This window comes from Cololabis saira, chromosome 9 (genome assembly GCF_033807715.1).
Source record: "Cololabis saira isolate AMF1-May2022 chromosome 9, fColSai1.1, whole genome shotgun sequence".
NCBI classification, from domain to species: domain Eukaryota; kingdom Metazoa; phylum Chordata; class Actinopteri; order Beloniformes; family Belonidae; genus Cololabis; species Cololabis saira.
The window spans coordinates 31,606,130-31,619,516 of record NC_084595.1 but is presented as its reverse complement, the minus strand read 5'-3'; the positions used below and the strand labels follow the sequence as shown (position 1 = coordinate 31,619,516).

Genomic DNA, 13,387 nt, shown 5'->3' with positions numbered 1-13,387 from the left:
ACATTTTAATCAGTATAAAATCTGGACTCAGCTATTGCAACAGCTCGTTTGCTTTATTTATCAGCCATTTGGTGGTGAATTAAGTCGAAAGCCTTTTTTCCCCCCTCTCACTTAAACCGTGACTACTTGGCCTTTCCATAAAAAAACCTGCTTCCAGTCTAAGAAAGGTGTTGTTTTATGTTTTTAATTCACACAATAAACATTTACCCTAATTTCCTCAGTGATATATTTATTTACACCTTATAGACCTTATCAGTCCTTCCCAGATTGATAGATGAAATCCTTGCCGACATCTTTCAGCCTTAATATTTAGTTAAAACACCTGCATTTTCCAGACAGAAATACTGGGAAAACTGGCTGCAGCTTACACTCGCAATCCTATGGATTCCTATGGAAACAGTAAGGATGTTTTTCACACATTGCTTCTACATGTGACCTGAAGAGGTGAAATAATGCCAGTGTTTTGTTTGTTCATCTAAAGTTGGGTGTAGTTCATTTTAAGACCCGTAGTAAGTTGCAGATGAGGGTGTGCCTTCTTTTTCACATGGCTAGATAATCAACTACTAATAGATGGATTATGACTTTTTCGCACGACGACTAATGTCTTTAACAGTTCATTTAATAACGGCCAGTAAAAGGGTCCAGTTCTTGCTGCCGATCCATGTTTGTCCTGAGTTCTACTTTACTCCAAAGGAAGCGGACGGAAGGAAGACAGAGAAATCCTGCTCAGCGTACATCTGCGTTGTCTCTCAGTAAACAGAAATGCCGAGCTTCAAATAAACCCACTCAAGAGGGATAGTTTCCTGATATGATAAATGTTTAGAAATTGTTTTGGAAGACTAAAGTAACGCTATATTGCTATGTATTACAGATAAGGGCAGGTTGTGTATAAAGGACTGCACGGAAACGTTGACGCTACGCAGGCACCGAGCCTAGCGCACTGGTGTGTATGCTTTTCTCATACGGAGCATTCCTTTGTGACATGAACATTTGTTCGGCTGAATACAAGAACAGGTGTTGTTGAAAGGATCATTAAATCATTAACACTTTTATTTTCCTACTCTATGGAAGGTTTGTTTTAGTTTTTTTAAATAGAGATGTAGAGAACACTTTTGAACCTTATCACGCAGGAATTCTTGATGTGAATCATTTTTTACTCATTTTTAACAGAGGATACTGACCTACTTTAAAAGATCATGTTGAGCGGTACCATGGAGCAACATTTCATCCTGAAGCATTAAACTTTAATAACTGCAAAAGTACTGCAATCTTTATATTTTCTACCTTTTCAGGCTGTGGCTTTTACCTGTCTCTTCAAAACCACCCAGTTTTAGGTGTTAACTCGTAGTGAAATTAGGACAAAGTTTATGAGTCAGTCCCGAACCACTGGTACACAGCCACATCCCACTTATCCAGCTGGATGCCCGCTGTATGATGTGGGTTGTTTTGTGATGAGTAGGAGCTCACAGATGGCCGTGAGAAGGAAAAGAAAAAAGAAAAAAAGAGCCTTCTAAGAAGACACCAGCTGCTCGTCTTTCCTCCTTTGCTTTGCTCTCTCACAGCTCCTTGAAGGACTGTTTCATCATTCCCCTTTATTCCAAAGGGAACACTGATGGCCTCCTGAAATGAACACTGAGTTTCAGCATCCTTGTGTAACTGTCACTCATCCCCATGAAAGGGGACTCTCTCACACATGTACACACACACACACACACACACACACACACACACACACACACACACACACACACACACACACACATAGAGTATATCCCACTGGTTGCAGCATAAAGCTGGCAGATGACAGCTGTATAACCAGAGAGTGGCACCGGCTCATTACTGCATCATTCATCAGCGTGACATAATGAAGGGATGCTTGAAGAGCTGTTGATGATGTTGTTGTGTTGGAGGATAGAGGGGCTGAATGCAACAACTTCCCTCATTTTGCAGAAGCTGTTTTGTTCTTTTCATGTTCTGGGGGGCATTTTAAAAGACGCCTTCTATTTCCATGCCAGTGACTGATCTTAACTTTGCTCATAAAACTTCTTTACGATGAGCAAAGCCTTTTTTTCTTTCAAATATATGAAAAGTTTATAAGTGTTTTTCCTCAGAGGACTCCTTCAATGATCCGTTTCATTTAAAACATTGACAGTTTCTGCATTGCACATGTGACAAAAGTGAAGTTGCAAGAAGTTAGTTTAAAAGAGTACCGGTAATAGCAGTTATAAAATGGTGAAATGCAATTAAAATGAGGGCACTGTGTGAATGAGACATTCGTCACACTCTTGAAGGCCAAAACATGTGTGTATTCAAAACAGCAGGACTGACAACCTTCACTTCCCAGCATCCAGCCTGCAGGTCCCACCGTGGAGTTCATTAACGCATTCCTGGACATGCGGGATGGCTCGGCTCATCTCGGCACTGACAGGAAGAAGGGCGCAGTGTTGAGGACAGGAACTGAATGTACTTAACGCGTGAGGGCAAAACACAGGCCCTAGCGTTTGACAGGGAGTGGGAGCACAGATGAGAAAGGAAAGGCATTTTTCTGCCACCATGTTTCTTTTTGCCGCGCGGATCGTACTGTCAAACACCTGGAAGATGAACTGTTACTTGGAGGGGAGAAAGGGAGCGGTTTTGTTAAATGAGTGTGTCTTAAGTGGACGGGGGGAGGAGGGCCGTGTTTACATTGTGTCTGTGAAAAGGCTTTTCTGGTTGGCCTTGTTTGACATGGCTAGGATAACTAATGACCACGTTCCTTGTCTTCCTGCTCCTCTCTCTCTATCTTCCTCCAAATCTCTCTTCATCTTGCTCTCTCATGCACAGTTTCCCTTCCCTCACATTTATCCCCTGTGTGCATCTAAATCTTTTTTTTTTTGTTTCAGCTTGCACAAAGCTACATCTGTTGGAAAGAAAAGGCTGAAGTGTTTGGGGGTCTGAGGGGGCCACGCTTGTTAATTGCGTGTTGACAGTGGCCCCTATATCCTGCCACCAAGCCAGAAAGGGCCTGTAGGGTAGAGGTGAAAACTCCTACAAGTATCTGAACGGCCAGTCTAGTGAAAGAGCGTGAAACGCTGAGAAATCCAGTGCCGTTACAGTACATTTAGGCATAAGTGGAACCCCGTAAGGCGAAGACCGGGCCAGACAAGTCAACATTTGAGCTGTGTTATGCATTGATTAAATGCTCACAAATATCTCACAAATTCCAATGTGGGCTTTGTTTTTTTTCCTTCAAGATAAGACTGCAGGATCAGAGTCTTCTTTTTATCTTTAATGTCAGAATGCCCTCCTACACAGAACTGGGACAGGCTCATTGGAAAACTGGGTAACCCTTTCTGTGAAAGTCACATTTGTCATGGACAACAAGTGCATTCATTAGACTTTAAACTGCTAAGTTGCACGACAAGGTTTACAAACATGGAAAAGTGTTGAAACTCTAAGGTGTAGAGCATTTGTAATACTCGATGAATGTTTGTCTTAGTATTAATATTCAGGAGTTTTATCTAACGTTGGATTACCTTGCGTGTGACTTTAATGGATGTGTTGCCAAAGCTGCTCCTCACCCTGACACCTCAGCTTCAACAACTGAATCTTTTTAACCATAAAAGATGGGAGAGGACACCATTAAAAAAGAGATCATTTAATACAAAAAGTTGTGTGATAAATGGGAGATGCTTGAATTACCTTATACCTGGAACTGAATTAACACTGCAAGACTAAATTGATTTTAGTAGCAATATTTTTAAAATTTACAGACTTACAGATAAACTACAATATGATAATATCATCTGGATTTTTTAATTTATTTATTTTTTAATAAAAAGCCACATTAAAGTAATGTACATCTACTCCTTAAAATATCTGTTTGGTTATATTTAATGAATCAAAATGCATTCCATCCCCACTTACATAGGACTGCTGTCCCTCTCTCCCTAGTTGTTTCTCTTCCGATATCATTCTCACAAGTCCAAGTACATTCACACGCACATGCACGCATACACACACACACACACACACACACACACACACACACACACACAGGAAGCGGTAGGCAAGGATCCCAGGATCCCAGGTGCAGGTTGGATGTGAAAGGCTTGTGTTTTGTCAACAGCACAGCAGCACCTCACATGACAATCCGGTGGACTCACGCTGGGAAAACTGGACAGAAAGTAGGAAAGGGATGGGGTAGAATTAGATAAGGAGATTTTTGCGACACAACAAAGCAAAAAACGAGCAGGAAAACAGATTAACATCTGAGTAGGCTTGAATGGAGGGACAAATGGGCCTGAACATTTAATTAAACAAATGATAGAAGCAGGAAAGTAGAAGATAAGAGTTCAAGAAAGAGATATGGAATGAAGAAGAAAGGGGGAGGAAGAGCCTGGCAACAAATGAAAGACAAAGTGAGTGAGCATTATGGAGTGGGATGGAGTGATGGGAGGGAGGGAACGGGGGCAGAGTGAGAGAGGGTGGAAAAGGCCAGTGGCCTCTGCTCTGTCCCCTCTGTGTGCTGCTAAACTGCCCACCAGTTCCCTGCAGCTCTGTCACTTCTTGTTTGTTAATCCCCTATTCTTCTCCCCCTCCTACTCTTCCTCGCTCCCTTTCGCTCAAATCGGTCAATTGTTAATGTGACCCCTTTAAACCCCACCGTCCCTCCCTCTCCGTTTTGTCAACACATTATCTGTATGTAAAAGACGGACGGGTAGGAGGATAAAAAATGGCTAAATGTCCTTCTTTTATGGGTACTCTTAAGGTGATACCGAGCATATTGTGAATATGTTTCTTTTTCTTCTGTTCTTGGTGAAAAAAGAGGGCTTTAGAAGAGAGATAGTGTCTGATTGCCGTACTACACAAGCCTTCTCACCGGTGGGACAAAGTGGGACTTTGCACTTGTGCTGGCAAACTCCGAGCTGTAAAATAAATGTCGGTTCACATCAGAGTGCTTTTTAATTGGTGTCAGTCAGCACAAATGAGGTGAATGAACACAACCACAACTTCATTTGCTCCCGCATGTTACCGCAGAACAGAGAAATTTCCGTCTTTGTGAGTGTGCTTTAATTAACGAGCCGAAGCGCTTTCTCTTCTCTGAACAGCGCAAGTTGTTCCTTCCATTGTCACCAAATGCCAGCGAAAGGTTTGAACTTTTGTCAATATGAATTAAAGAGTGTCAACGAACCTCCCAGCTTTCATTAGCCGTCAGTGTTATGTGTTGAATAATACTCTTTATCCACAGTGTCATACCCACACACACACAGAAGTACTCGTGTTTAGCTTTCACACGTAAATGTGAAACCCTGCTCCGGATACAAAGAGTTCACAGCTGAGGGGAATCTGTTAGATTTCAGGCTGAAACGTTCAACCACAGGCAGAACAAGTACATGTACTTCTATGTTTCAAGCTGGGATACAAGAGTTTGACTTAATAAAGCTGAAGCTAAAGCCTGAGTGCTTCATGTCAGTAAGGCTTTGAATTGTTTTAAAAAACACACACACACACACACACTTCCACAGTCATTGTAGAAACACACAGTAACGACTGCACAGCCACCAATCGACAGTGTCCACATGCACCAAATGGACGTCCACACGGTGGTAAATGGTTGATTTTGAATCACAGTGCAAATGACATCTGATGGTTTAGCTGATGCTAAAATTGATGAGCTTGCGGTGCTGATGGGGACCCACGAGGAATAGTGGGAATGCAGCAGCGTTGTGTGTTTAACTGTAACGTAGCAGCAGGAACATATTCTGGACTCGGACACCTCTATCCTGCTTTTAACACCACACACGCAGACAAGACGGTGTGAACAGTCGGAATGCAGTGTCTGCTAACAACAGATGGTGTAACCCAGTACGTGTTACATGACGAGTTACTGTTGTCCTGTCAGTGCCTTCAACTGCGTTACCTGCAGATGCTGCATGTGATGGTGTCGACCCACTTGTTGCCAGGCTACAAACGTAACACCCGAGGATTTCTTATGTGCTGTGACATTCACTTCAGTTCAGTCTTAAAAGGAACACGCCGAGAGCAGCGTGGCGCCCGTGGAGATTCGGACATATGTAGTACTACGTCCCGTGACCCAACATGGACATGAAACAATCCCCTGAATTACAAAAAAGCTGCACAATTTTGAGTTTGATAAATATTCTCTGTTTTATCAGAGTGTCTTACAACATTTCCAGAGGCCGTTAAGTATATATGGTTACCTAACTATACTGAAACAGTATTTACTGAGTATTCTGGGGAACAATGTTTCTGTCTGAATGCTTTAGGTCCTTTTAAATACATCAGTAATGTTTTGAAATAAAACCAGACACCTGATTAAAAAGAAGCTGAAGTTGGGGCTGAATTGGGAAAAGGACTTTATTTCAGGAATGAAAGACTTGCTTTCTTTGGGCCCTGCTCTGCTTGCAGCTGTTTAGCATCTGGTGGAGAAACTTCTGTGCCCCCCCCCACCCCCAAGTGACAAACAGGTGTTCTTTTGAAATGAGATAACCAGGAAATACAGCAGCTTCGTTCTAGTGCTCAGGAAGTGTATCGGATGTAAGATGAAGGGGGAGGAAAAAAATAGTTTTTGAAGAGCACTTTGGCTGTATCAGTTTAGGTTCAGTTCAAAGATTGTCCTCCTTCTACGTGCTGCCTGTTTCTGACATGCTGTCCTTACATGATTCATCCTTCCCCATATAAGCGGATTTCATGTGTTTCATCAGTCAGATTAAATTACAGTTTTACAGAATGGATTTATGATATGAAAACAGGGTATTTTGAGTGGATATTTGACCTCATCACCCACTACTTGCCTCCACCAGCTCAGCAGATATGAAACATCTGGGTCAGGGGGACCTCTAAACCTCCAGGCGGATGCTGAGATTGAGGCAGAGGGCAGAATTAATCACCAAAGAAGAAAGTTAATTTACACCTTAAAATAAACTTCAAATTATCAATAGACATGATCAAAGCTCAACTTACAGGACCAATAGTAACATACAGTGCAAGCTTAATTATGTCAAGCACATGAACAATTACTGGAGGAATCATATTGCAAAGGCTGTGAATAATATCAAGAATGAAATGTCTCTCTAAAGCAGTTGACATTTAAACATAAAAAAATATCATAAAGTAGGTTTGATTACTCTGATCTTAATTCAATTCAAATACAAAGTACTATCTATCTATGAAAATGTGTCTTTTGAAATGTGCAAGTCATCTCTTTGTTTTTCATCTAAATGACTCCTGTTTTCTCCTCTTCATTTGTTTCTAGGCAACATATTGGACAGTATGTTGTTCAGAGCGTCCAACAGAGAGGCAGTGGAGAGTGGGAAGGAGACTTTTGGCAGCACAGCTCCTGCGTCCTCCTCCCAAAGATTCCTGTGGTGTCACTGTTATCACCACTGCCCAGAAGACTCAACCAACAACACGTGCAGGTAAGGTTTTATGGATGGATGTATACAAATATGCATGTTTCTTTCTTTCTATAATTGTCTAACTTTTTGTGTCCAAATGTCCTTCTCCAGGACGGATGGCTACTGTTTTACCATGGTGGAGGAGGAGGGAGGGGTTCCCGTACAAACTGCAGGTTGTCTGGGACTCGTTGGGTCGGAGTTCCAGTGTAAGGTAAACTGATGTCTGTAATATCAACAATTAATCCAGTCTAAGCAAGAGCTCTCTTTTAAAGATCTTAGTGGGGAAAGCTCTAAAATAGGATGATGCTTACAACTTCTGCACTGTTTTTCTTACAGAATATACTTAAGTATTTTAAATTTATTGTGATACAAAATATAGAGAAACCCAAGCTTGAGTTTTATTTGATTTCTTTCTTCCCCTGGTCTTCAGGACATGAGGGCCTCGCGTCAGAGGAAATCACTAGAGTGCTGTACAGATGAAGATTACTGCAACAGAAACCTCCATCCCACACTCCCACCTCTCAAACCTCCTCGTAAGTTCACCTCTCCACTCTCCCTCCTTTAACGTCGGCTGGCAGTCAACAGTGACTGTGGTTTAGACAGGGATGAGGACTTTGACAGCTTTGAGTGATGCTGTTAAGGTACCCAGGATTCAACATCATCATGTCGCTGTCAGGGAGCGGGGGAGGGAGGGTACAACATTATGCTATGTGAATTTGAGAAAGCTGTACATCCAGATTCCCGGGGAAGTCACAAACCGCAGCCGTCACTGAGGGCAGAGCCATCAATGTGTAACCCTATCATAGTGGATCAGGAAGAGAATTCATCGTCTAGGCTGAGGGCTTCTTCTCTTTGTTGACGGGGGTCTTCGGGGAATAAAGAGCTTGCCGGGAGAAAATGAAAAACTGATGAGTGAAATATGATTTGTACATGATTTACTGTCCTGCTACAGCCAGACTTATAAAGATAATTACATTTCTTTGTACGATATGCTTATTTCTATTACATTTTTTTCTTATCTTTGCATATTAGGTATATCAGAATTTTTGATTTGTTTTTATTTGTTGAAACACAGCGTTCTTGAGACTGTCCACTAGTTCCACATATGTCACATCACACAAAACAGAAGGAAAGCTTGAAACATATAAGTGCAGTTAATCCTCTGATGAGTTTTTTTTTTGCTATATGAAATTTTCTGACATTTTCTCTCTTTTCTTTTCTTCAAATCTTTCCTGCTCCAGTCTATGTCGATGGGAAGATTCACCACATGGCATTGTTGATTTCAGTCACTGTGTGCAGCATCGTGTTGGCTGTCATTATTGCGTTCTGCTACTTCAGGTAAACACACATACTTGCCAGGAACATTCTGCTTCTCTTAACACGTCTCTCCATAAGGACACATAAATGCGAACATGCGATGGATGCGAGATGCGTTGTGTAACTTACAGTTTATTAAGAAAGTGTGTTGAATCATGGTGTTTAACAGGTACAAGCGACAAGAGTCTCGTCCTCGGTACAGCATTGGTCTGGAGCAGGACGACACTTACATTCCTCCTGGAGAATCCCTGAAGGATCTGATAGAGCAGTCACAGAGCTCTGGCTCAGGCTCAGGGCTCCCTCTGTTGGTCAGTCACCCACACTACATCTACACACCTGTTCCAAATACATGCTCTGGGAAAATTATGTGCAATCATTGCGGCTCCCGTCCTACTTTTTTTTTTTTGTCATGTGTCGAAAGATAAAATATGCCATACTTATAAGATATTTGTACAAGATATTTGCAATATTTGATTAAAGGAGACTTTTACTTTTTCTTCAAAAAAACTAATATAACACATTTAGAAAATATCTATTCCTGGTTTTGCTGAGGGCTTAAGCACCCATCTGCTGTTTTGTAAACCTTGTACTGAATAAAAAATGTTTCTTTGAAAAAGATAATGAAGATGACACGTGTACTGGAATTCAAGGCAGACATAGTTTTATGACATTTATGAGCATTTCCTCCCGTCTGCTCCTCTTCAGGTCCAGCGAACAATCGCCAAGCAAATTCAGATGGTGAAGCAGATCGGCAAAGGGCGGTATGGAGAGGTGTGGATGGGCAGGTGGAGGGGAGAAAAGGTGGCTGTGAAGGTTTTCTTCACCACTGAGGAAGCCAGTTGGTTCAGAGAGACTGAAATCTACCAGACTGTCTTGATGAGACATGAGAACATCCTGGGTGAGTCTATTGATGATCTGCATCGTCTATAACTTGTAATCTTCATCCCTCTTGTGTGTATGTGACTTTCTATCATCCTATACATCTGTTTTTCCTATTTGTCACACGTAAAGATGCTCTATGTAGCAGTACCACTTCTGACCATGCAAGGGGGCCACTCACGATACTTTGCTACTAAGTGAGAGACAGGACTCGCGTCATTGCTTGTAATGGCACTTTGTACCACTAGAGGTGCACTTGCGTATTATACCAGAAGCTGGTAAATGAGATGCTTTCTTGTGCCAAAAACTCGGCCCAAATCAGTACACAGTTTGTATTATATTGCAATGAAAAAAGTTTGATTTAAAATGACAAATGCTACAAAAGTGTATCAGGAATATAGATGGAGTTATGCCTTTAACCCAGAGAGTGGGACAGGATCCAACAGACCCCATTACCCTGAATAAGAAGAAGTGGGTATAGTTAATGGATTGATGGTTAGATGGAAGGAGTTGTGCTAATTAGTCCCTAAATATAGTCCAAAAGGATAGATTGATTGGGTTTGGATGGACAAGTCTATTTAGAGAAGATTTTTATTCAGGATTAAGTCTTTTTTCTTTTCTTTTTTTAAAGAAAAAACGTATTGCAAATGATTAAAACTTGTCATAATATAAGCAGGATGTGCCCATTATGGTGCACCACACTGCTCTCAGCTCAAAAATAAATCACTTAACAAAAATCACATTCACCACAACAAAGTCCAAAGGAGACATAAGCAGACTGCAGAGCAGAGTTTGCATTATTAAATGCCACATGATGCATTGTAATTAAGTTGTCCGGCTAAAGATCACTTGTTTGCAAACTAGATAATAAACAGGATACTGCAGTGCATAATTCTACCATCCACAGTCAATGCTACATGTTACACATTTCCAATTAAGACGATGTTGAGATGGACAAAAAAGAGGTTTTAGTCACGCTGAGTGTAGATTCGATGATCGAGTCCTGGCTGTGCAAGGCCTTTTGAATTTATACGTTTGTTGCCCTGCCTTGACTTGCAATTCTCTTGAGTATAGTTTTAGGTTTTAAACTTAGACAAAGATATGTTGTTTGTTTCCCACATAGCTTCATCTATACTCAGCTCTCCAGATGCTTTACATTTAAAGTTTTGCATCTAATTAAACTGCACTCCCTGGATACCAGTGGCAAACTGTTTCCACTTTAATTAGATTGGGCCGATTTCTTTTATAAATATTAAAACTTGAGATTTATACTGATTTGGCAGAATGTAAACAGATTTAAAAGTCAGTGATGGAAAATGTTTAAATGTTTAATGACTACTTTTATTGTACAGCCCATGTACAGTACATGCTTAAACCCCAAGGAAGAGAAATCAATTATTGTGGATGTTCTTTATGCTGCTATGATTTGAATGAATGCATGCACTGCATTCACATATATATATATATATATATATATATATATATATATATATATATATATATATATATATATATATATATATATATAAACAAATGAAGGAGAGTAATTGGAATTTGAAAAAGTATCCTTAAATCACTTGAATGTTTTAACATTTATCCAGCTCGGTGTGGATTGCCCCTCTCATGTTTTCACGCTCCCTGTCTTCCCTTTTCACAGGTTTCATTGCTGCAGATATCAAAGGAACTGGCTCTTGGACGCAGCTCTACTTAATCACTGACTACCATGAAAATGGATCCTTGTATGACTACCTCAAATCCACCACTCTGGACAACAAAGCTATGCTGCGCCTGGCCTACTCCTCCGTGTCGGGGCTCTGTCACCTCCACACGGAGATCTTCGGCACCCAGGGGAAACCTGCCATCGCTCACAGGGATCTGAAGAGCAAGAACATTCTGGTGAAAAGAAATGGCACCTGCTGTATCGCTGATCTCGGACTGGCCGTGAAGTTTATCAGGTGGGCGTGCCAGAACATGGATGGCGATTATTTCAGAGGCTTCAGTAATAATAGATCATCTTTTGTTTCAAAATGATGACTTTGATCTCCAACTTTGCAGTGACACCAATGAGGTAGACATCCCCCCCAACACACGAGTCGGTACAAAGCGCTACATGCCTCCAGAAGTTCTGGATGAGTCTCTGAACAGAAGTCATTTTCAGTCCTACATCATGGCCGACATGTACAGCTTTGGGCTTATCCTCTGGGAGATTGCTCGACGATGTGTCTCAGGAGGTAAATATAAAAGAGATTAATCCATCTTCAAGATTTATTTGTGGTTCAAAGTCCTCCTGAACACTGTCGTTTCACTTTAATTTGCTCTGTGTAGGAATCCTAGAAGAGTATCAGCTACCGTACCACGAGTTGGTTCCTACAGACCCATCGTATGAAGACATGCGAGAGGTGGTCTGCATCAAGAAGCTGCGACCATCCTTTCCCAATCGATGGACCAGCGATGAGGTGAAATATGTTAAAATGCATGAAATTACACATGCAGAAGCAAACAAATGGTCTGTGTAACACGAATCTCTGTCTCCTTAGTGTTTGAGACAGATGGGGAAGCTGATGACAGAATGCTGGGCGCACAACCCAGCCTGCCGCCTCACAGCTCTACGGGTCAAAAAGACACTTGCCAAAATGTCAGAATCACAGGACATCAAGCTGTGAGCCGGCACTGCCAGCTGTGCATAGAAAGGGCACTGACGATCACCCCGACTCTGGTCCGGGGCCTCGCTAGCCTTCATTTCTGGGAAGACGGAGGAGAAGCAACTTGGAAGATCACACAGTCACCGACTCAGAATCCAAATGCCCAGAACTCTGCAACTCAAGTCTTGCTGAAAATAATCAATGTCTGTATGCCTTGCTCTGTTTGGTCCATCAAAGAAGATGAGACAACATCATTTCAGTTTAGTGTGAAGACACTGATTTAGCTTGAGGCTGTAGCTGCAGAGGTACTTAAACAGGCTACTGACCAGTAAGTGGAATACTGTATCTGTGCTTTCTGTGAAAGCTAACCCTACATGTGGATGAAGGTCTGACTGTAAGAACTGAAGGGACGTGCTTCAAGGCAGTCTTGTACTGCAGTGAACACCTCTTTCCTAAACACTTATCACCCCACTACTGGCTTTATATAATTATTGTTTGAACACCTTTTTGTCACTCTTAAGTGGAATGCTTTTGGTTATAAGTACTGACACTATGTGGCAGAAATATTGTGAGGCTTTACGGCAATTTTTCTGTTTTGTTTATTGTGATACAATTTGTAGACACTGAAGAGAAGTTACATTTGTACGTGAGTTGTGATAGGCTAATTATAATGCAGAAGTGTATTTTCCATGTAAAACTCAAAATCTGTACGCCAGTATGTGGAAAAATAAAGTTTATATGTTCCAACAAGGTCTCGTTTGAGGCTCTAATGGCCTGCATGTCTTGTTCTTTAATTAAAGCTGTGACAGTTTAAAACTGCCATATAAAACTGCTTTCCTGAAAACTGTTTTTGTGGGTATTGATCCATTATAAATGCTCGGAAACAATTAAGTTAGTAAATGTTTCCTATTATTAGGGCAATGATGATCATTTTAAGCAGCTAGACCAGAAACATATTTTTACCATCAATCAGTGCTTAAAAAAAAACGAAAAAAAACCCCAACTCATCTGGTCCAATAAAAACTCTTATCAGCCATCCAGAAACGGCTATACTGTACTTCGATGATTACCTCCTGAAGATCAGTTATATTTCTCCCACCAGACTTCTTCATTCAACACATGTTCAATTCAGCATGCAAACACAATTGC

The 13,387-nt window shown here is 41.2% G+C and overlaps 1 protein-coding gene across 1 annotated transcript in view; it reads left to right on the top strand.

Moving 5' to 3' along the window:
- bmpr1ba (bone morphogenetic protein receptor, type IBa) overlaps positions 1-13,006 on the top strand; it is a 74,225-nt gene extending 61,219 nt beyond the window's left edge. The window contains exons 4-13 of the mRNA XM_061729253.1: positions 7,259-7,421; positions 7,512-7,611; positions 7,831-7,933; positions 8,642-8,738; positions 8,887-9,025; positions 9,423-9,615; positions 11,254-11,551; positions 11,652-11,827; positions 11,922-12,052; positions 12,134-13,006. Coding sequence (XP_061585237.1) covers positions 7,259-7,421; positions 7,512-7,611; positions 7,831-7,933; positions 8,642-8,738; positions 8,887-9,025; positions 9,423-9,615; positions 11,254-11,551; positions 11,652-11,827; positions 11,922-12,052; positions 12,134-12,259 — 1,526 coding nt within the window. The 3' untranslated portion in view covers positions 12,260-13,006. The remainder of the gene's footprint in view (positions 1-7,258; positions 7,422-7,511; positions 7,612-7,830; positions 7,934-8,641; positions 8,739-8,886; positions 9,026-9,422; positions 9,616-11,253; positions 11,552-11,651; positions 11,828-11,921; positions 12,053-12,133) is intronic.
- Positions 13,007-13,387: the final 381 nt, after the last annotated feature.